This window comes from Schistocerca americana, chromosome X (genome assembly GCF_021461395.2).
Source record: "Schistocerca americana isolate TAMUIC-IGC-003095 chromosome X, iqSchAmer2.1, whole genome shotgun sequence".
Classification (NCBI taxonomy): domain Eukaryota; kingdom Metazoa; phylum Arthropoda; class Insecta; order Orthoptera; family Acrididae; genus Schistocerca; species Schistocerca americana.
In genome coordinates this window covers 204,877,162-204,902,314 of record NC_060130.1, presented here as the reverse complement: position 1 = coordinate 204,902,314, position 25,153 = coordinate 204,877,162, and the positions used below count along the sequence as shown (strand labels likewise).

Sequence of the window (25,153 nt, the reverse complement as noted above, 5' to 3'; positions counted from 1 at the left end):
TGGAGCATACAGGAAAAGAAAGGGTATTTCTTTGGGGAGATGACTCGCAGAAAATTTTAATGATATATTGTAACATCAGTAGTGAAAATGTGTGAAATTAAAATAACACCCAAATTGTTTTAATGAATTGTGGGACTGCAAAATGACTGTTCCATTGTTCCATAAACTGGGCATTTCCTGTATCACATGGACTACAGCATACACCGCCTAGTAAAGTAACAACAACAATATATCTTCCATATGGCCAGGTGAACAGTAAGGCATTTATTACGAGGGTTATTCCAAAAGTAAGGTCCGGTTATAAAAAAAAAATCAAAACTAAAATGTTTTTTCAAAACAATTGTTTTATTTACATTCCTTACATCTTTATCTATTTTTCTACATAACTTCCATACTTATTTAAACATTTGTCACATCGTTCAACAAGCTTTTGAATGCCCATGTTATAGAAATCGGCCGCCTGTGACGATAACCAGTCCTTAACTGCTTCTTTCACTTCATCATCTGTGTCGAAGCGCTTGCCGCCGAGAAACTCCTTTAAGTAACGGAACAGGTGGAAATCACTTGGCGCCAGGTCCGGACTGTAAGGAGGATGGTCCATCTGTTCCCATCCAAATTTCTTGATCAGAGCTTGCGTTTCATTTGCAGTGTGGGGTCTGGCATTGTCATGCAACAACAAGATTCCAGACGACAAAAGACCACGTCGCTTATTCTGGATTGCACGTCGAAGTTTAGTCAGGGTAGCGCAGTAGGCGGCTTTATTAATCGTTGTTCCTCTCTCCATAAAGTTGACTAACAATACTCCACGTCTATCCCAGAACACAGTCGCCATAACCTTACGTGTTGAGATTGTCTGCTTTGCCTTGACCTTGACTGGCGATGACGTGTGACGCCATTGCATTGACTGACGTTTAGACTCTGGAGTGATGTGAGAAACCCATGTCTCATCCCCTGTGACAACATTGTCTAAAAGACTGTCATCTTCCTTATGATATCGCTCCAAAAAATCAAGAGCAAAATCCATTCTTTTCATTCGTTGGGGCTCAGTAAGCAGCCTGGGAACCCAACGGGCACACAATTTGTGAAACTTCAAATGTTCAGACACAATTCTGTACAAAGTTGTTCTACTCACATTCGGAAAATGCATGTCTACGTCTGTAATAGTGAATCGGCGATCTTCACGAATTTTTTTGTCAACCGCATTGACCGAATCGTCTGAAATCACTGATGGTCGGCCACACCGTGGTTCATCGTGCACATTATCCCGTCCTTCATTAAAAGCTCGCACCCACTTGCGCACTTTACTGTCGCTCATTATGTTAGGACCGTACACTTCAGTAATCTGCCGATGGATTTCCGCCGCTGAATTGTTTCTTGCAGACAAAAACCGTATCACTGCCCTTACTTCACAATCGGCGGGCTGATCAATTGTCTTAAACATTGTAAAGTGACACTGTGAACTACACTCAGCAACAGTAACAAAGCGAATGGCGGCGTTTGACGCGCAAGGCTTGCCGGGAGTCGGCGCGCATGCGTGTTTTGTCATTGGCGCCAAATTTCAATAGTTACGGCGAATCGGACCTTACTTTTGGAATAACCCTCGTAGTTCCCTAGTTTATGGCATCCTTCATTTAACAAAAATCAGTCAATATTGGCAGAATTTCAATAACTCCATAGCTTAGCATGACAAAGTTCCAGTCAACACATCTATATCTGTACTCTTACATGGTCTAAGGTGCACTTGAATTCTTACTTAATTGTGTTACCTGGGTAGTCATGTGCCACATAAGGCTTCTCTTGAAATTAACATCATAAAATGTTAATAACATTTCTGGATAATTGTATTGTCTATAGTGAAATTCATTTAGTCCAAGATAAATATTGTGCAATGCAAAAACCAAAACTACACTCTGGATGGCAAAATGCATGTGTGCCAGAAACTGTATGTAGTTGTCACAACAGTATCAACATTCCTTTGTGGCACAGTTCTCTGACTATCTCACTCTTAAGTACCAACATTAATAATTTCTGGTGAAAAGCTCTCAGGTTTCAAGCTAAGTGGCAGTTTTAAAACACCACAATGTTTTCGTGAATGTCATATTCATCATTCCCTAGTGAAGTACTGGGTTTTTAAATGCTTTCTGATAGCTTTTCATTAACATTATAAACTGGTCTATGAATTTATTTATGTCTTTTTGGTTGATGATGAAGACTTGTAACTTGTTACTGTAACTGGGAGTGTGTATTGAAATTGCATTGAGTGTCACTGTCCTATTGTCATTTGTGGCTATTATGTAGTTTCTTGGATTTTTTGCACTTATCACAATGGGGCCATAAAATCATTTTTTAATCTTTGTAATGTATTGGAAATACCTCCTTTGCAGTCACTTAGTTTTCATATTGATCATGCACACTTGCAATAGCTAAATATCTCTGTAACAATTTCTTGAGGGATATTTTTTGATCCTTTTGCATATCATTCAAAAAATTCAATACTTAATACCAGTTAGCACATGTCTTATTTCAGTGTACTGGGAAACTTGTTGGCACCTCTTATCACCATGAATGTCATTTTCTCCTCCTCAAAATGAATGAATGAATCAAAGTCCATTACAACCTGTATGCCATATCTTAAGTGCTGATAACATGTGCCTTATAAAAAGTATAAAAAGAATGGGTTTTTACAATGGTTTTTAACTAGTTACATTTGCCTTTAGTAAATGAATCATAGCACAAATCACACATTTGCTAGACCAGAAAACAAAACAGTAATATTAAATTCAGACTACAAGCACAACATGGTTTGCACCTTATGATTCACATATGAGATGTGGTAGATTTACCAGCCATAAAAAACATACTTTTGCTGAATAGTATTTCTGATGTGCAATATCCACCATGAAAACCATAGTGATTAAATCCTAAGTTATTTACATAATGATTACATTGATGAAAGACATTCTGAGCATTGTTTTGCCACTGAGCCACTAATTTGCTGTATATTACACATGCATGGAATCACTCCACTCAGCAATATTATGAGGATCAGAGCATGAAGAAAATTAACATTCTAAATGTATATATTGCACAACATGGATGGTTTTTCTCAGTTATGTTACTTTCACATTACAGCAGCTTTACATGGAGTCACATCTAGATTGTTGTAGTTTTCTGCTGACCAAATCCACCATAAAAAGTACAGTGGTTATCATATAGCAATATTGTGATTAATCTGAATTACAGAAGCCCGGTTGCTTCTTTCATAGGTGTGTGAGCATAATGAAAACTTAAACACAGAATTTATGAAAGCTAGATGCTTTTTACCTATAAACATTGGTATAATAAATGAAATCTACTCTAATCTGAGCATTATGTCTCATGATGTGAAATTTTTAAAAATTTTCTTCTAATGTACACATCACTGATAACTTCTGTAAATCACAGGAACTTACAAAGTTTTCTAATACTCATCATTTATTCTTCCCACCCACCCGAACAATATTTTTGTAGAAAATGACACAAGTGTACTGATTACTTTCACAACAAACATCTAATTCTAAAATATTTTTTTCCTTTGATTAAGCTCATTTCAGTAGCTATCTTTCCTGAGGAGGGAAAACATATCAAAAAATCCATTTTATAAAAGTTAGCTGCTGAATCTGCCATTCATAAACAGATGTCTCTATGTATGGTTTTCCAGATGAATAATTTCTGGTATAGTTGTAGTGTTGTAATGCAGTAAAAATTTTATGTGCAGTAGTATTTTGAAATCATGGCGCAAAGTACAGTGACACAATGGTATCGGTACCATACTAGATTCGGGTTTGCATTGAAGGATATCTGATGTCTCGTCCATCACTATAGAGTTAAAATTTGAATATTTTACTAAATTAGTCCTTGTGATTGGCAATGTAGGTTTTGATTAAAAATAATGGAAATATTACTCTGTGTGAATGGCAACACTGTTTTTCAATCAAAAAATGGGCATGTATTATGTGGTTCTACATGAATCTGAGTGGGAGCTCATTTCTAGTAACTAGAATGTAACTAATATCCAAAACTGTAACAAAAAGAAAAAATAGAAATGCATTTGAAAAGCTGCTTTATCACCAGTAATCTATTCTGTCAGTTACTAGTTATATTGTCTTGGTCTGTGATTTAATGACCATCATGTACTTTCTCCCACAAAAAGTATTCCTCAACCTCATTGTATAGTGTCAGTCATTTTCTACTACTTAAGCATGCATTTCTCTTTCAAAGCCAGTTTCAATTCAGGCCAATTGTTTATAATTTTTGACAATTTCTATGTCCCTTCCTCCTGAGTTTTCTTTGCTCTGTGTCCAGAAGATTTGAATGTCCTGTTGTTTGCCTCTGACTTTATGCCAATCTTATACTAATAGCCTGCATTACGTTGTGGTTATTTCTCTCCCCTGCATGCTTCAGTCTGCAGGAGACATTTGCTTCCACAATAAGTAAAAAAAAAAAAAAATGTTGTGGCTAGCAACAAAATCTTGTGAATTGCTTCTTGTCACATAGCAGCATGAGAATAGTGCAGTTGGTAGACAACATTTAAATTAATTTAGATCTGTCTCATTTTTTCCCTCAACTTATCTTTTCTCTTAAGCAAATAGTACAGTGGTTAAGGCATTAAACTTTTATTCAATGTGAGTGGTGTTCAGCCCAGTGTGGCCTTTCAAATTTAGATTTTCTGTATTATCTGTAAATATTTTCATTAAAATACCTATATGATTTCTTTGAATGGGTTATGCCTTAAAATATTCCTAGATTTTTCTTCTGAATTAGTGTATCAACTCCAATAACCTTACTGTCAATGAGTCATTAAGTTATTGTAGCCTTCTCACCTACCCATTCCATACCATCATTGCACATGGCGGTGTACATAAGTGTTCTCTGCAAATTGCTTGGTAGAAATTGGAAGACTCCTGTGAATGAGAGTAAAATGTATCAGTCTCTGCCTACCTCCAATCCAGTTTCTGTGTAATTTACATGTCAGCATACATATGAACCATTGTGATCTAGAGGCTTTGTCTCTACTGCCCCTTCTGGTTCCCTTTAGCTTCGATTGTAGAGATAGTACTGAGTATTCTTAAAATGTATCCCTTTTCATATTGTTGATGGGTTCAACAATTCTATACATTAAAGCACTGAACTTTACTTCATTACTCTACCAGTGCTTTCTTTAAAACCATTTAAACTTGAAATTGGATTTTAGCTTTTCAATGATCCTGTCCTCCATTTCTACTTCATTTCACCTTCACCCCCCCCCCCCCCCCACCGCTCCAACACCCCAAAAAAATATCTTTCTCTGTCTCCCACTCCCACCCCCACTCTTCTCTCTCTCTCTCTCTCTCTCTCTCTCTCTCTCTCTCTCTCTCTCTCTCTCTACAACATGAGAAAACATACTACAGCTTCAGCAACTAATTTCACATTCTGTCTGTGTTATGATAAGCTATCCCTTTTCAGAACTGTATAATTTTGTGTCCTCAAAAATATATCTGCCCATTGCTCAATTACTGTTTGGTGAAACTTTATGAATATGTATGACTGAGACAGTAACACAGAATGACAATTTTTCTGTTAAATACTGTAAGTTTAAAAAATATATATAATACAACTGATTCCTATGTATTGTTAATGCAGCAGGTAATAATTTAGCAGTGAGGGAACACTTCCCAGTTATGGGTCTTTGGCCAGGAACAACATACATTTTTCGTATTACATCTACAAACAGTGCTGGAACTACTAGCGGAGAGTATAGAATAGTAACACAAAGTGCAGTAAGTGGTAAGAGAAGTATATTAATCCATACAGCTATCAACTGTACAGTAATTTAGTATAATTTCTAGAAAGTTTTCCTACTAGCTTAAGTGTTAATTTATAGACAGGGAATGGCATTTTATTCTTTTGTGTTAAAATTTTTTCTTTTGCATGAATTTTGTAGCTTGTGTCATGTCTTGGCTGTAGTGGTACAATTACAAGCACTGTTTTGGTGTTTCAAACCATTTTCATTTGTAAGTAATAGTAGATAATCAAGAGTTACATTTACAATGAAAAAAAATCAATAAAACCGGTTTATTTATTAATATTGAAAGACAGTGCTACATTGCAGAATGCTCTGCCTTGGTTCAAAACAATGCATTTCACCTGGTCAGGGCATCATCAGATTATCTGGAAGTACAAAGAAAATTGGATGTAATAAATAACCAGGTGTGGTCCCATCCTGAGATACTATACTCAGAATTGAAAACCAGAAACGTAAATATGTAAGATGTAAAGCACAGGAAAGCACTTTAAAAAATGTTATAATTATTGCCAAAAAGCATTTGTCAAATATGTCTAAAATACCCGGTACATGAATGTGGAAAACACCGTAAGATATGGTACAAAAACCACCAACAATAAACCTACAGAAGAATACTTAAAATGTGTAACTGCCAGATTACTTTGTGTTATGTGGGTCATCAGTCATAGCAGTGCAGAGTAAAGCCATGCTCATAGACTGTAAATGTGGCGCAGGAACAATGTGCCAGTGGCCAATCTGCCCTCACACAATGTATACCGAGTAGTCTTTGAATCAGAATTGCCAGATGGTGTTAGAAAAATAACCACCACTAGGTGGCATCAAGTGCAGGTACAAAGCCATCAACAAAAAATCAATATAGTAGGGAGAAAGAAATTCTCATAGGCAACCTACAAACACGTTAAGAAGATATATGGCAGATGACCGTAATACAATAAACGGAATCGGCAAGCCGACAAACAATGAGAAGATAAAGTACAAAGAATTATACTACACAACATATAAACAGAAACCTTCCTAATTCAAAACTTAGCAAAACTGTGCACCAGGGTACTAGTTAGAATGTTCATAAGTGGAAACACTTACCAGTAAAAAAATTTAAAATTTTTTATGCAGAATGCATAAAACTAAAAGAGTAATGGGCCAGCAATTTTGAAAAGGCTGTAGATCAAAACACATACATTATAATCCTAAAACTGGTGTATACTGCTGTTCACATGAACAGGAACCTTCAGTGTAAAACGAAGCAAAACTGCAAACCTCAAATATTCCACAAAATATAATTCAGTACCAAAACTATAATTTTTTTAAGGTGAAACCATAACAGAAACCTACAACAAGCCTTATAAATTACATTTCTGGCACCTGCATAATAAAATAGTATGCACAGAGGATGGGTTGGGAGACATGTAGGGGAGAGTACATTATCAGTAAAATTAAATAAAATGACTAAAGCAAAAATGGAACCTGTGATTGTGAAGCACATATAGGGCTGCACAACTAGTTTATAAGCTAAAATTACCATAAAACTGTGCTATGAATAGCAGTAACCTTCAAGATAAAACAAAACAAGCTAAAAAAAACAAGAATTCTATAAAGAGAATTATGTAATTACATAACCTGGATTTTTAATGTTAAAAATGTGAAGAGATATAAAAATAAAACAAGCCTTATTGATTAAAAATCCTTGTTGGAACCCAAGAATTCTTTGAATATCAGGAGCATAGAGTCATAAGAAACTTTGTTTTTACTGGCCACTTGATCGCAGAGTAAGATATCCTTTCTGATGCATCATGTGAACACTTGACAATTTCAATTTCTTCCAGAAGGTTAAGTCTCCTCCCTTTGAGAGTGTGATATGAAATCACAGAAACGGGAACTTAGCATAACTATTCTATTCTAACTTCGATACTGCAGTGAAGCGTTGTGGGCATCACCATTGTTACTTGGCACTATCTTTAGTCTGTACGTACAGCTTGTCAATGATCAAAGGACTTTAGCCATTATTAAAAGCCACAAATTTTAAATGTCCCAATTTCCTGTTAATAGAGTCTGCCGTAAATGTAATTTCACTAATACAAATATCGTGGCTCTGAAGAAACCAGTCCTATGTTTATGGGGATGACAGGACGTGTCATGTATGACAGAATTGCTTGTCAAGGGTTTAAGGTAAATATCGAATTTGATAATGTTGCCTATAGGCCAAACATTCAAATCGAGGTAATTAGGACTCCCTCGCTATTCATAACTTCATATGTAAAGATCCTTATTACTTTATTACTAGATCTGTGTCATTTACTAGCCATGACTGGACAGATTGCATCAAGATTAATTACATATATACATTTAAAAAAATATTCACAAAATTAAGACATTTATACTTAATAGAAGCAATATTTGTTTGTCCATTCACTTTGGTCACTATTAAAGAATTCACCAACGGAGTACAATGGGCATTCTTTCAGGTCCTGTGCTACTCTCCTTCTGAATGTTCCTAGAGGCAGAGATTGCACTTCTTGAGGCAGTGAGTTGAACATCTTTAGGGCAACCACTGGAAAGCTGTCTCGCGTTCCCATCAGTCAATACCTGGGTATTTCGATGCTCCTCTTGTTACAGGTATTGTGATTGTGTATATCTTGCCTCATGCTGAAGACTCCCTGGTTTTCTTTCAGGCTGATGAGAAATAAAAACACATACTGGCTGAAGACTGTAATAATTCATAACTGCTTGAATATAGGTCTGCAGTGCTCCTGTCTTTTGCTTGATGTGATTATTCTGAGAGCTTTTTTCTGTAGAATTTGCGCATCCTTACAACCTGCAGAATGTCCCCATAACAGTAGGCCATAATTGATGTGGCTGTGGAATAGGGCATAATATGCTGTTATGAGATACTGATGACTCAATACACCTTTTAACCTCCTCAGAAGGTATATTACATGGGAGAGCTTGGAGCACACGTACACTGTGTGTTCATTCATTGTTATTTCCTATCTATCACGAAGCCCAACAGTTTGACAGCCTCCATATTATCAGGGCATCCGATGTTGTTAAGGGTGCATATCAGATGTGTATTTTCTTCATTCATCTTCATTTTATTTTTGATGAACCATTCTTTAATGTTTTGGAAGAGTACATCTGTCACTTGGAGTGATTCTGCAGCAGTTCTTCCTTTGGCAAAAAGGGTGCTGTCATCAGCAAACTGTAACATATTGTTGTTATAACCCACATCATTGACATAAATAAGGAACAGGAGAGGCCCTATGACGGACCCTCGGGGTACTCCATGTTCCAGCTTTTGTTCTTGTGATGTTGATCCATGAATTGATACCACTTGTCTCCGGTTTTCCAGATAAGACTGAAAAGTTGGCAGAACAACACCTCCAACACCGTAACACTTCAATTTATTGTGCAGTATCTTGTGGGAAATGCAGTCAGATGCCTTGCTAAGATCACAGAGTGTCAGTGCCACACTTTCTCTGTCTTCGAATTCTTGCCTTATTTTTCTGGTTAAGTCCAGTGCTGTCGTAAACACTGACTTTCCCTTGCGAAAACCATGCTGTGTGTCCTGGAAGAGCTTATTTACTTCAAAATAATTCTGTAACTGAAGTTTCATAACAGACTCCATAACTTTAGCTAGAATAGGAGTGATAGAAACTGGTCTGTAGCTGGACACTTCACACGGGTCACCTTTTTTGTAGATTGGTACTGTCCGTGCTAGTTTAAGAAATTTTGGGAAGACACCAGAGGATAAGAATTTGTTAATTGCTGTAGATAATGGTTGATCAAGCTCTAGAATAATTTTCTTCAGCGTTGTGCAAGACATACCGTAGATATCTTCGCTCTCTGAGTTCTTGTATGACGTAACTATTTTTACGATATCCTTAGGGTGCACTTCCTTCAAGTTTTCAAAAGTGCTACTGGTTATGTTTCTCATGTGACTTGTGGGGACTAAGCCTGAGTCAGGTATTTCATTAATAGTATCTTTCACTATCCTAATAAAGTACTGATTGAAGGCGTCAGGGCTACTGGAATTTAAGGCCGAGGTGGGCTTTTTTCTGCACTTGTTTACCAGATTCCAAGCTGATTTGCATGGATTGTGAGCCTCTTTAATGAACCTGTCATTGTATCTCTTTTTTGCCTCTTCCACTTTCTTTCTGTAAATTCGCTTGGCTCTTACATAGTTTCAATGAAGCAGGTCTCTAGATGGGTGATCTCTAGCTGCTTTCATACGGTCCCTGAAAATTAGCACAATGCATTTTAATTTGTTTAGCTCAGGGGTATACCACGTCTTCCCTGTAGTAGGTTTGTCCCTTCCTTTAGCTTTGCCTGTAGGATACTTCTTGTGGATTTATGGAAATAAATCATCAAATTTAGCTTTTAATGGTTGGAACAGACATTCGAATGAGGCACTGGCCCCCATTCCTGCAATTTTTTGTTGCCAGTTTACACTTGGCAGGGCTATTTTAAGATCATTTAGTCTTTCTTCTTTTATTATACTTTTACTACATGTGTAACTGGAGTGCCATGAGCTTGGTTGCAGTTGACTCGAGCTTTTCATACTTATTTCCATTACTAATGCACTATGGTCAGCAATCATTGGTTCAACTACACTGATATTATATAGTCCCAGATATTGAGGCTAGCGATAACTGTGTCTAGGCAGGCATCACCTCCTGTTGGCAGTCAGTTTGCAACAAACAGCACATAGCTATTTATCAAAGTCATAAAGACTCTCTCTTCAGTGCTTCCATCACCTATATGTATGTTGAAATCTCCACACAGTGCAATTTTAGATTTAAGACGTGTTAGGTAGGTCAAACAGGTTTCCATTTGTGCTATAAAGTTTTCAAAATTACCATCTGGTGAGTGGTACACAGAGGCAATAATAAGGTCAATATCTGTTAACACTAGTGAAGCTAATTCTAAATCTAGGTCTGTGGAAAAGTTTTTTAAGTCTATTTCCTTTACACTAAGAGTCTTGCTTGCATATACAGATACACCACCATGAATTGTAGTAGTTCGATACCATGAATGTACCATGTCCAAATATTGGTTGGTTGGTTGGTTTGGGGAAGGAGACCAGACAGCGTGGTCATCGGTCTCATCGGATTAGGGAAGGATGGGGAAGGAAGTCGGCCGTGCCCTTTCAAAGGAACCATCCCGGCATTTGCCTGGAGTGATTTAGGGAAATCACGGAAAACCTAAATCAGGATGGCCGGACGCGGGATTGAACCATCGTCCTCCCGAATGCGAGTCCAGTGACTAACCACTGCGCCACCTCGCTCGGTGTCCAAATATTCAATGGCTCTGTAATAGTTACCTTCTGCTTCATCTAACCAGTGTTCACAGATACATAAAACATCTGGTTTGACTTATTCTACAAAGAATGATAGAAGGTCCACCTTGGTTCTTAAACACTGTATATTAACAACTGCTAAAACTATGGGCATAAAACTATCATCTCTACTGTGAGATATTATGGGACCTTGGGTTTTTATTTCAGGCACTATTTTACTAGGGCACTGGTCGATCTCCGGAATAAAAAACACCTGACAACAATATTCTGCAACCAGACGCGCCATGTCGCGCTCATCGCCATCAGACACCAAGCAAATGTCATCCACATAACGTCTGTAAAAACAGAGGTTGAAGTAGCGGAAGCTTAGGCAAAATAATTACATTCCAGATAGTTGACAACTATGTTAACGAGAAGCCCTGCAACCGTTGGATGACATTTGCGTGCAGTTTGACGGTGATAGCGCGACACTGCACATCTGGTAGGTGAGTCTATTGGGCTCCATAGTAAAATGATCGTTACGCATGAAGTTATGAATACCGAGGGAGTCGTAAACTTGCTCGATTTCAAACTTTGCCTTGTTCACAGCGTCATTAAATTCAATATTTACCGTAAATATGCATCCCCATAAATATAAAATGGGCTTCTTCAGAGCCCAATATATCGTGTTACTGAAATTACTCTCACGGCTGGATCAATTCATAGGAAATTGGAAAATTTAAAAGTTGTGGCTTTTAATAAAGCCTACAGTCCTTCCATCATTCTGGAGTGTTGCTGTGCGGTTTGGGATCCGCATCAGGTGGGACTGACGGATGACATCGAAAAAAGTACAAAGAAGGGCAGCTCGTTTTGTATTATCGCGAACTAGGTGAGATAGTGTCACAGGCATGATACGTGAATTGGAGTGGCAATCATTAAAACAAAGGCGTTTTTCATTGCGACGGGATCTTGTCATGAAACTTCAATCAGCAGTTTTCTCCTCCGATTGCGAAAACATTCTGTTGGCACCCACCTACATAGGGAGAAATGATCATCACGGTAAAATAAGGGAAATCAGGGCTCGCACAGAAAAATTTAAGTGCTCGTTTTTCCCGCGTGCCGTTCGAGAGTGGAACGGTAGAGAGACAGCTTGAAGGTGGTTCATTGAACCCCCTGCCAGGCACTTTATTGTGAATAGCTGAGTAATCACGTTGATGTAGACAAGCTGTACGTGTAGGCTGAAGGCAACGCCAAGTTACCATGGAGATGTCCACAACCTTCACTGCAGGATTAAAGGTGTGCTAAATTCTCGTTTCTAGGTAACGTGTCGTATAGAATCGCCAGACTCTCTCTTGATCTTAAAGAAAAGGTGTTGTTCACCAACTGTAACATAATTCAGTATCAGTATATCCATAATTAGCGACCCCATAAAGATATGTAGGCCTATGCCGCTTCTGTAGTGTGCTGTATACGGGAAAACTAGATTCCAAGAACATTTGCTCACAAGGAGGGCGCAGGTAAACATAATTCCCCCTTTGCTGACCATCTCAAATCTATAGTGGCCACTCATGTTCAGGAACTCTATGATTTCATATTGCACTGCAAAACCTTCTTGAAGAAATTAAAATCAACAAGCATTCATATACTGTACTAGGAAGGATATCTTACTCTACGATCAATTAGCCAGTAAAAACAAACTTCCTTATGACTCTGTGTTCCCTATTTTTAAGGAATTTTTAGGTTCCTATAGTGATGTTTAATCAATAAGGCTTGCTTTATGTTTATACCCCTTCATGTTTTTACCTTAAAAATCCTGATTAGGTAATTACATAATTCTCTGTTTAGTAAACTTGGGATTTTGTAGTTTGTCTTATTTTGAAGATTTCTGCTGTTCACAGCAGTCTTATCGTAATTTTGGCTGATAGCCTAATCGCACAGTCCTAAATGCTCTTCAAAATCACAGGTCATGTTTATGCTTTAGTAATTTGATTAATTTTTAGTGATAATATGTGCCTCCCAACGCGTCCCCTGTGCGTTATATTTTACTACGAAGGTACTGTTTTTAATTTATAGACGTGTAGGTTTCTGTTATGGCTTTACCTTACAAATTCTAGTTTCGGAATTGCGTTATATCTTATGGAATATTTGAAGTTTCAGTTTTGTCTTGTTTTATACTGAAGGCTCCTTCTCCGAGACTTCATGATTACTGGCCAATTACCCTTTTAGTTTTAGTCATTCTGCAAAAAATAAATATTAATTTTTTTTAACTTCTAACTAGTTCCCTGGTGCAAAGTTTTGCTAAATTTGTTAATTACGAAGATTTCCGTTTGGGTGTTGTATAGTACAGTTCTTTTCACTCTATCTTCTCATCGTTAGTCACTTTCCAAGTCTGCTTACTGGATTAAGTACTTTTGCTGCATTTCTTTTTCACGTGTTTATATCTTGCTTGTGAGGATTTCTTTCTCTCTGGCTCTGCTGTATTGATTTTTGATGTTTTGTGCCTGCATTTGGTGCCACCTAGTGACGGTTATCTTCACTAGCGCCATCCGTTGCTTCTGATTCAATCAATACTCTGAATACACTGCGTGAACACCGAGCGGCCACCGGTGCTGTGTTCTGGGGCCATGTTTGGAGTAGATGCGGGCGGTGTTACTCTGAGCTGCTGTGGCTGGCGACTAACAATGCACGAGGTAAACAGACGGTAAACACGTTTTAACTATTCTTATTCCTGGTGGTTTTGGATACTGTCTCTTACGTGGTTTTCCACGTTCGTTTGCCGGATATTTCAGGCATACAATATTTTACGAATGATTTTTGGCAGTAATAACGTTTTTTACTTATTTATATCATTTACGCCCTACATATTTAAGTTTCTTGGTTTTTCGCATTTGAGTATAGTAACTTAAGTTATGACCACGCCCAGTTAATATATCCATTTTGTATTGTACTTCCAGATAACCTGATGGTGCCCTAACCGGGTGAAACGCGTCGTTTTTGAACCAATAAAGAGCGTTCTGCAATGTTTGTCTTTTAATATTAATTACAATAGAAGGTTGCAGTACCGCCGCACCTCAATCCATTGGGATAAATTTTGGGTAGGCTATATATATATCTTTCCAAAACAAACATTTCATATCAATTAATAGTGTCAGAACAAAACATAATGCAAATCTATAGCCATTTCACAGTTAGAAGTTCGTAGTTTTAGAATTTCAATTACTGTTGCTGCAGTCAAAAACTATATTTGAGCTTTGACTTACTGGTATGTAATACTTTGCTTTCCATTGGCTCATGATGAGAATTTATATATTTAGCACATGTCTCTGTACATACGTTATTGGACTTGTCATGCACAGAAATAAAAAAATATGGAATGTACAAAATGAAATTGTCTGCTACATGTACCAGTACATTTACTTTTTTTTTTTTGCATGTGAGTGTTGCATAATTTGTTTCCCAGTATAGAATGAATAGTAACATAGACACTATAGTAGTATAGTATAAGCTGAAACATACTAAGATAAACTTCTCAGGGGATGTATTACACATCTGCATTTACATATATTAGGGATTAGTTTATAAAATCATTTTCTTTATCTTCAAGATATTTATTCACTGGGTGCAAAATTTTCCAAGCTCTAATTTAAAATCTATATCATCCTTCTAGTCTTTAATGTATTTAGGCAATGCATTGTAGAGTTGAGTACCTAAAGTGGCAACAGAATGAAATTTTCCAAAGTATGCCATTCTGATGCCTTATAAAGTGCAAACATTGTGATAACTCTCAGTGCAAAGCAGACCACGTAATTTTCATTTCCTGTTTCTGTTTCCCTACACTTTTGTCATTATGTTGTTTGCAGGATAAACTGATTTGAAACACAGATGTGGTTTTTTTAACATTTGATCTAATGTGACTCATGTAAGTTTTTATTTTGACATATTATCTGAAGAGTCTTTATTTTACACACTGTTTTTTCTGTGACTCTTAAATTTCAGTAACTGGGTCTTGATTCACTTCTGCTTGGTTATTTTATTATTCCACATCAGGTTAGAGTTGCTTCTCATACCCTTTCACATTTTGTAAGTCCGAACCTATTGTCTTCAGTTATTTTATTGTAATTTTGTTTATTATACTGTCAATTTTGAGACATGATAAACAGAATCAGTGAGTTCTCTCACTGTATGTTTATCAATACTTGGTAAGTATTGTAAGTGCTCTGTTTCTTGAAACTTGGAAATGTTTCCAGTTTTCATAAACTCCAAACAGAAGACTGAGCAACCTTTTCTATCCTTTTCCTTTTAAATAATATTAAATGCATAACTGTTGGGGTTATTGCTGCTACTTTTTTTTTTTTTTTTTTTTTGAAGGTGTTTTGTGATTCAATATTTATAATCATTCATATTGACAGATGTAATGTACATTTCACAAATGTTTAGTTTGTTTCTAGAAGCTGCTACTCTTAATTATGATTACTACACTGAGGTGACATGTCATGGGCACCTCCTAATACCGTGTGAGGCCTCCATTTGCCAGGCATAGTGCAGCAACTCAACATGGCATGAACTAAACAAGTCATTGGAAGTCCCCTGCAGAAATGTTGGGCCCTGCCTCCTCTATAGCCATCCATACTTGTGAAAATGTTCTGGAGCAGGATTTTATGCATGAACTGACCTCTAGATTATGTTCCATAAATGTTTGCATGTCGGATGACCTGAGTGGCCAAATCGTTCGCTCAAATTGTCCAGAATGTTCTTCAAACCAGTTGTGAACTTCTGCGGTCCAGTGACATGGCATATTGTTATCAGTAACAATTCCATCGTTGTTTGGGAACATGAAGTCAATGAATGGCAGCAAATGATATCAAAGTAGCTGAATATACCCATGGTTCCGTTAAACCAGAGGACCCTGTCCATTCCTTGTAAATACGGGCCTCACCATTGTGGAGCCGCCACAAGCTTGTACAGTGCCTTGACAGCTTAGGTCCAAGGCTTCATAGGGTCTGCACCACATTTGAAACCTACCATTAGCCCTTACCAACTGAAATCGGGATGCATCTGGCCAGGCCATGGTTTTACTGTCATCTAGGGTCCAACTGATATGGTCATGAGCCCAGGAGAAGGCCTGTAGGCAATTTCATGCTGTTGGCACACCAACTTCTGTTGGTCATCTGCTTTTATAGTTAGTTAGTGCCAAATTTTGCTAGGCCATAGCCCCCCCCCCCCCCCTCCCTGCAGTGTGTGTGTGTGTGTGTGTGTGTGTGTGTGTGTGTGTGTGTGTGTGTGTGTGTGTGTGTTGTTTGTTTGATAGCTTTTATGGCTGGAAAGAAAGCCAGTGTGCACTTGGTATGTCTGCTGGAGGGGCCTCATCCAAGATATGAAGGAGGCATTGCCTCTGCAGCTGTCGGGCATTTAGGGTGTAGTTGTTTGCATGGCTCACATCGGCACCAATCACACCTATTGCTTTCGTTCTGGGGCAGTCCCCAGTTTGTACAAGTGACTGGCTGAAGTGGTGAAGGCTGCTATCCACACGCACGGGGCAACCAGAGCTCGCAATTTGCAGTGTTGTTTAGAGTTAAGGGTCCTTTGGTTTGGACCTGAGGAGAGGTTCTCTGTGGTGATCTTGGCTGCAGATTTCTGGACTTGTGTTGTTGGGTAAAGAATAACTCACCTTGATAGGTCATGGGTGCACTACACAAAGGAACCAGCTACACAGACAGCAGAGTGCTTGTGGAGTGCACATGGATTTCTTTTAGGCTAGGTGGTAGTTTGAGGTACTCCAATGGACACTCGCCAGACATGTAGATAGTGAGATCAGACCACATTCAGAGTAATGACACTTTGACTGTCAAAATTCTATCAGTAAATTGTCAGAGTTTATAAGAAAGTCCCCAAATTTACTACCTCCCGGGAAAGTTGTTCTTGGGACCGAGAACTGGCTGAAACCCAATGTAAAAAGCTCTGAGGTATTTAGCTATTTGTGGACTGTGTATTGAAGAGACAGATTAGGCATCATGGGAGGGGAAGAATTCCTTGCAGATGACAAGAATTTATTCTGTGCTGAGGTCAAATTTGAATATGACAGTGAAGTTACCTTGTTGCATGTAACAGATCTAGGTGAAACAAAGTTAATTGTTGGATGTGTTTACCAGTCACATGATTCTGCTGTGACACTTTGTCATTCAGAGTGAGTCTACAGTCAGTGGCATGGAAATATCTGGATCAAGGTGATTTTAACCTACTGAATATAGACTGGGATGTCTGTAGATTCACTGCAGGGGGTACAGTCAGTCAGTCTTGCAAAATAGTTTTGAACACAGTTTTCTGAAAACTCTTGAGCATCTAGTTAGACAGCCTCCACACAGTGGAAATATTTGGACCTTGCAGCTACAAATAGACCTGACTTTGTCGACGGCACCAGTATAGAGACAGGGATTAGTGAATATGTTGTCATCAAAGTGACTGTGATTACTAAAGTTAATAAATTAATCAAGAAGCTAGGAGAGAGTATTTCTGATATATGGAGCAGTTGTTAGGATCTCAATTAGAAAATGAATTGACATTTAGTTCTGGTATGACAGATGTGAAGTGTTTATAAGAAAAGTGTAAACAGATGTAAATTGTGTTCTGGAGAAATATGCACTGATTAAGTGGATTGAGAATGGAACAGACCTGCCATGCTTTAACAGTAAAATTTGGAAAATGCTAAGGAAGCAAGTGCTGCTGCACTGTATATTCAAAAGAGAACACACAGATGATGGCAGGCAAAAGTTAGTAGAAGTTCATGCATCTGTGAAAGATCAGTGTGTGAAGCATATGACTACTACCACCATTATGGGATAACAAAAGATTTTACTGAGAACCCAAGAAAATTCTGGTCATGTATAAAATCTCTTTGTTGGTCTAAGGATTCTATCTGAGCACACATTGACCAGTCTGGTGTGGTAGCAGCAGATAGCAAAAGGAATGCTGAAATTTTAAATTTTGCATTTAAGAAAGCGTTCAGTCAGGATAATTGTATAAACATAGCGTTGTTTGTATGTTGAACAGACTCCTGTGTTGAGGACATAGTAATAAGCAACCCTGGCATAGAGAAACAGCTGAAAGAGTTGAAAGTGAATAAGTTGCCAGTTCCAGATAGAATCAAAATTACTCTTTACAAAGAGTATTTTATGGCATTGGCCTCTTACTTAGCCTGCATTTATCATGAATCTATTGCCCAGTGTTAAGTCCCAAGCGACTGGAAAAAAGTGCAGGTGATTCCTGTATGTAAGAAAGGTAGAAAGAAATGGATTTACAGAATAAGGGATACTGCTCCCTAACATTGATTTGTGGCAGAGTTCTTGAACATGTTCTCAGTTCGAATATAATAAATTCCCTCAAGATGAAAAAGCTTCTGTCCATAAATAAGCATGGTTTTAGAAAGCATCACTTATGAGACTGAGCTTCCCCTTTTCTCACATGATATCATGCGAACTGTGGATGAAGGGCAACTGGCAGCTTTCATATCTCTAGATTTCTGAAAAGTGTATGACACTGGCCCACTGCAGACTGTTAAAGAAAGTATGAGCATACGGAATACATTCCCAGGTATGTGAGTGGCTCAGACTACTTAAGTAACAGAACCCAGTATGTTGTCCTCGATGGTAAGTGTTCATCAGAAAAAAGGATATCATGATGAGTGCCCCAGGGAAGTGTGATAGGACTAGTGTTATTTTCTATATACAAAGTGATCTAGCAGACAGTTTTAGTGGCAATCTGTGGCTGTTTGCTAATGATCCTGTGTTATACAGGAAGGTGTCATCATTGAGTGACTAGGAGGATAGTAGATGACATAGACAAAATTTCTAGTTGGTGCGAAGAATGGCAGTTCTCGAAATGTAGGAAAATGTAAGATAATGCAGATGAGTAGGAAAAACAAAAGTCACTTTAATTAAATATCTAGGCATAATGTCGCCAAATTGCTTGAAATGGAATGAGCGGATAAGGATTATTGTAGTGAAGGTGAGTGGTAACTCTGTTTATTTGGAGAATTTTAGGAAAGTGTTGTTTGTGAAGGGGACCACAATAGTGTGACCCATTCATGAGTACTACTAGGGTGTTTGGTATCTGCACCAGGTCAGATTAAAGGAAGACATCGAAGCATTTCAATTGGACATGGGCTTTCTTACCAGTAGGTTAGAACAACATGCAAATATTACAGAGACGCATCTGGAACTCAAATAGGATCCCTGGCGGTAAGGCGACATTCTTTTCAAGGAAAACTATTGAGGAAACTTCGGGGCAGATTAAAACTGTGTGCTGGACCAAGGCTCGAACTCAGGACCAGGCAAATGTCCTGAGTTCGAGTCGTAGTCCAGCACACAGTTTTAATCTGCCAGGAAGTTTCATATCAGCGCACGTTCTGCTGCAGGATGAAAATCTCGTTCTGGACTGCTGAGGAAATTTAGAGAACTGGCATTTAAAGCTGACTGCAGACCAATTCTATTGCTGCCAACATATATTTCCTATAATGACCAGGAAGATAAGAGAAATTTCGGCTCATACGGAGACACACAGAGTTGGTTTTTCCCGCGGTCTCTTTGTAAGTGGAACAGAAAAGGAAGTGACTAGTAGTGGTACTGGGTACCCTCCAACATGCACTGTGCAGTGGCTTTTTTGTGTGTGTGGTAGGGGAGGGGGGGATGGATAGGCTGCACAAGTGGTGTAAGAAATTGCACTTCCCTAGTATTCTACCAATAAACCAAAGTGTCACCTGCTTCACATGTGATTGCCAGTGTGACCCCTCCTTACAAAATGTTACACACAATATTTGTAGGAGTTAACTGATACTAATTGTGACTTGTTGATACTGCAGTTGTAAGATACCATATTTTTTCTGTTTTGTGAAGTGCACAACTCTACATTTTTGAACCCCTAAAACAAGATATCATTCTTTGTCCGACTTCAAAATCTTATCAAGATCTGACTGAATATCTGTGCAGCTTTTTTCAGACAGTACTTCATTATAGATAACTGTGTCATCTACAAAAGTCTGATGATGCAACTATCTGCAAGGTCATTAATATACAGCACGAACAGCAAGAATCCCAACACATCTCCCTTGGACCCATCAGAAGTTACTTCTACATCTGTCAGTGACTCTCCATCCATACTACATTGTTGTAGTGAATGTAGTAACTGAATGCTGCTAGCAATTTAACCCAAACGTCCACTGTAGCAGAAAACTGTTTCCCTGCTATGATTCCTTAACCGTAGCTGATTTGCACACTTGCAGAGAGACACTTGTTTTATAGGGCAGCACTATATAAAGATAGGAGAGCACAATAAGAAACACTGAACATTAATAGTATGTTACAAAATGGTACTTTAGTACAGTTTGATGTGTTGCCCTTTTTGTACTAAACCTAATGCAATTAAATGTAAATAACTTTGCTATCTCTTGGCAGTGTCACTACACACAACGGATAACATTTGCTGGTCAAAGTACTCTGTAAATGACTGACTGCTGTGTCAGAAGGTTTTCCTCAGAGTACTTTACTGAGCTGACTGCTGGCACTGAACAGAACTGTCCAGTTGCTGGTGTGTCATGTTGTGGTGCTTGTATGTGGAAGGATTTAGAGGTCTGCCAATGCAAGGCAGCAGTAAAGTAGTCCATGGTTCAAAGCATCCCCTATTGGCATCTGTCCTTTCTGTCAGCAGACTAGTAAGATTCGCTGGAGTAAGTGTCACAAAAGCAGTAAGAAGTACATGTTTGTGAGCGACATCTGGAGGCTGCTGCAGGGAGCTGACACACACCAGCTGAATTGGTGCCTTTGTGGTATTTGTTGTGTTCATCTTGTTTAGTGCACAACATCCCTCACCTGAAGGGGAAGCTAATGATGCCAGCTGGCTTCTTTAGTGTCCTGCTTCCTTGCTTTCATGTGTGTATTTTGTGGATGCACACATGTTGCTCCCCTGGCATTCACCCGCAATACTACGGGAAACCCACATGAAACAACAGTGAGGGGATGGCCAGTCAAGTGTTTGCTATTTTGATGACTGTAGGTGGGAGGTGTGACATCCACTTGTATTGGTTTGTCATGGGCTGGAGATGCTGTTGTGGGTGGCTGCTGGCAGCATTTGAAGGTCCCTTGGCTGGCTTGCTGCACACAGGACTTTGTAAAGAAAACAGACTAGGAGTTCTGCCTATGTGCGTGTGAGTGCAGTGTGGGCTGGTTTGATTTTTGACACATTGTGATTCCACAGGAAATTCAGTGTTAAACATAGCATTGCCAAGCTGCTCTGTGACTATGCCTGGCACTCATATCTCTTTCCCATGCTCCTACATCAAAATGAGTATCAGAACATTCAGTTTAAAAAATGTTTCTGCTGTTGAGGCTTGGCATGTGGATGCACAAGTGGCTTTAAAATTGTCATTAATGTTGGATGCCGTTTTATGTGGAGTTTATCGATTGGAGATAGTACAAAGCCACTCCACATGATGCACTAAGATAGGAAGATCAATAAAGCATTGTCTTTATTGTGTTGCTGAACCAGCTTCATGATGTGTGACTTGACAGTTCATACAAATCTTTCAGTGAGTCTATTGATCTCAAGATGAAAGGGTGCAGTCTGGAAGTGTGAAATGCCATTAGTTTTAAAAAATAGTTTGGATTCCTCAGAAGAAAATTGTTTGCTGTTGTCAGTGACAATATATTTCGGCAGTCCTTCAATAGCAAATACCTTTGATGGAGCCTGAAAATGTTGTCACATCTGTGCCATAAATGGAAATTTGGAGAAAGCATCGATGGTGATGAGCCTGTATGTCTTTGTCAACATTTTTCCAGTAGCAATCCTCTCTGGTGATGGGCTTGGTGCAAACTATGCTCCAATGGCATTGATGTAGCACCTGTAGTACTTTAGATTTAAGCACTCCAAGAGTAACCACTAGTGTATTGCCCGATTCTGGATTACCAGTATGACACATTTGTACACTGTAAAGTACATGCCTCAGATTCCAATAAGATATAATTGCTGGCTGAGTAAGTAACTTATCATTAAGCCACCCTGTGTGAATATACTGTTTGGTTTTAGACAAAATAGGATCTTTCGGCGTATCTTTGTCAATTAAATATGAGTTTATTTGGAAATTTTCCTCATTGTGTTGACTACGGACAGTTTTTGCAAAACAAACATCAACTGACGAGTCATTGGCATATGTGAAAGCAAATCTCTATTTGAATGTTTTAATGTGGGCCTGAATATAATTACATAGTTGTAATTCAACAGACATAGCACCCAGTGCTGCAAACATTGTATGTGTAGTAATTGTATTGTTCATTCCAAATATAGCTACTGAAGATTTACATCCACAAATGTAATCATGAAATTTCTTCACTGCAAATATAATTGAGAGAGCTGCCTCCTTGATCTGACGGTAATTTCTTTGAGCCACTGTCAGTCTTTGAAGCAAATCCAAGTGATCATTCAAAACCATGTCTGTGTGACAGAATGGTGCCTATGCCATAATCTGAAGTATCTGCAACAAATCCGAACATTTTGCTCAGATCAAATGCTGTGAGACATTGGTGTCAATCAGATATTGTTTAAATTTGTTAATGCACGTTGGCATTCACTGTTCCAGTTCCATTTGGTGCTTTTACATAACTTGAGCAGTGCTTCACTGATGGAAGCTGCATAAGGAAGAAATTTCCAATAGTAATTTTTGTCCCAGTACTAAATATATTGCTTAAGGTCTTTGGGAGGCAGATGGTTTTTTTTTAAGGCATCAAAATGTTGTCATTGGCTTGGTGCCATGAGCAGACATGTCCTAAGTACTGCACTTGATGTTGAAAGAAGGTGCACTTGTCTTTGGTTACATTTCAAATTTGCCACCTGTAAGATTTTGAAAACAGATTCAAAATTCTGTAAGAGTTTCTGTGGAGTTGTGCCTGACACAGTTGTGTGATCAAGGTAGTTCACAGCATTTGGAGCTTTGTGAATTAATTGATCTAAACATTGCTGGAACAAACATGGTGCACTGCCTATTCTGAAGGGTAACAGTAGAGACCAAATGGATTATTTATTACTATAAATCTGTCATTGTCCAAAGGGATTTGCAAATGTGCTTCTTTAAGATTGTGTGGTAAACACCACTTGCTAATTTTCTTCATCTACATTGATAATCCACAAACCACCATACGATGTATGGTAGAATGTACCTTGTACCATTACTAGTCAACTCATTTCCTGTCCCACTCTCAAATAGAGTAAGGGAAAAACAAATGTCTAAAAGCCTCCATATGGACCCTAATTTCTTGCATCATATCTTCATGGTACTTAAAACGAAATGTATGTTGATGGCAGTAGATTGGTTCTGCAATCGACCTAGAGCACAAGTTCTCTAAATCTGCACAGTAGTGCCTTGTGGAAGGAGCATGGTCTTCCCACCAGGAATTCCCATTTGAGTTCACAAAGCATCTCCGTAATACTTGAGGGCTGATTGACCCTACCTGTATAAAGTCTAGCAGCAGGTCTCTTAACTGCTTTGAAGTCTTTCATTAGCCCGACCAGATGGGGATTCCATACACTCCAACACTGTCCAAGAATAGGCTGCACTAGCATTCCGTATATTATCTCCTTTATGGACGAGCTAGACTTCTCCAAAATTCTCTCAATAAAATAGTGTTCGCCTTCCGTACTACCAACCTAACATGCTCATTCCACTTCATATCTTTTTGCAATGTTACACCTCACTATTTAACCAAAGTGACTGTCAGGCTGCACCGTACTAATATTGTGTTTGAACAGTAAAAGTCTCTTTTTCGTACTCATCAACGTACATTCCTAACGCCGTCTTGTATTCAGCCTCGTCAGCAGACAACCATAAATTGCTGCTCACCCTGTCCATTGTCATTTCCATATTTAAAGAATAAAAGCAGTTCTAGCACATGTCCCAAGGGCACTCCTGACAACATTCTCGTGTCTGCTGAACGCTTGGTGTTGAGGAATACTTACTGGGTTCTATTACTTGGTCTTGGAGCCACTCATGTACCTGGGAACCTAAACCATATGCTGGGACCTTCAACAGTCTGAGTGGGACACTATGTCAAATGCTTTCCTGAAATGTAGGAATATGGAATTTGCCTGTTGCCCTCCATCCAGAGTTTGTAGGATATCGTGTGAGAAAAGGGCAAGCTGGTTTAGCATGAGGGATGCTTTCTAAATCCATGCTGACTTGTGGGCAGAAGCTTTTGTCTCGTGCAAATTTATTGTAGTCAAACTTAGAATATGTTTAAGAATTCTGCAGCAAACCAGTGTTAAGGGTATTGATCTGTAATTATGTGGGTCAGTTATTTTATCTTTCTTATATACAGAAGTCACTTGCACTTTTTACCATTCGCTAGGGACGTTTCGCTGTGTGAGATGTTCATGATAAATGCAGGCTAAGTAAGAGGCTACAAAGTAATCTCTCTAAAACCAAACTGGGATTACATCTGGACCTAGTGACTTAATTTTTTCAACTCTTTCAGTTGCTTCCCTATGCCGTGGATGCCAGTTTGTGTGCCCTCCATGTGGGACTCTATACAACAGTCAATGGTATGCGTGTATGATCCTCCTGTGTGAATGATTTCTTGAATGTGAAGTTGAAAACTTCTGCTTTCCTTTTGCTGTCTTCTATTGCCTCCCTAATTAGTGACTTTACATATGACTAGAATATTCTTGGGTTCTCAGCAAGATCTTTTTGCTAATGTATCATAAATGAAGTTGTATGCTTCAGGAATTGAAATTCTTTCAGTTGCATGAATTTCCACTAACATTGCCTGCCAATATTTGCACTTTTTTTTTTAACTGAGACTGCAACAATGTGTTTCCTGAGCATTTTCCAAATTTGACTATTAAACCATGGAAGGTCCATCCCATCCTTGATCCACTTGGTTTAAACTTTGCCCATAATTCCTCCTATGTCCATCATTTTGGAGCTGAATTATGTCCATTCACTGTCTTAGTGCGACCCTAACAACTGCTCATCTGCTGTTTGTAGCATAAACACTCTCCCAGCTACCTTGGCAGATTTG

At 38.5% G+C, this 25,153-nt stretch overlaps 1 protein-coding gene across 1 annotated transcript in view; it reads left to right on the top strand.

Annotated features, from left to right (window-relative positions):
* LOC124555920 (Down syndrome cell adhesion molecule-like protein Dscam2) overlaps positions 1–25,153 on the top strand; it is a 397,942-nt gene that overhangs the window by 336,244 nt on the left and 36,545 nt on the right. Inside the window, exon 20 of the mRNA XM_047129975.1 lies at positions 5,662–5,805. Within this exon, the coding sequence (XP_046985931.1) occupies positions 5,662–5,805 (144 nt within the window). The remainder of the gene's footprint in view (positions 1–5,661; positions 5,806–25,153) is intronic.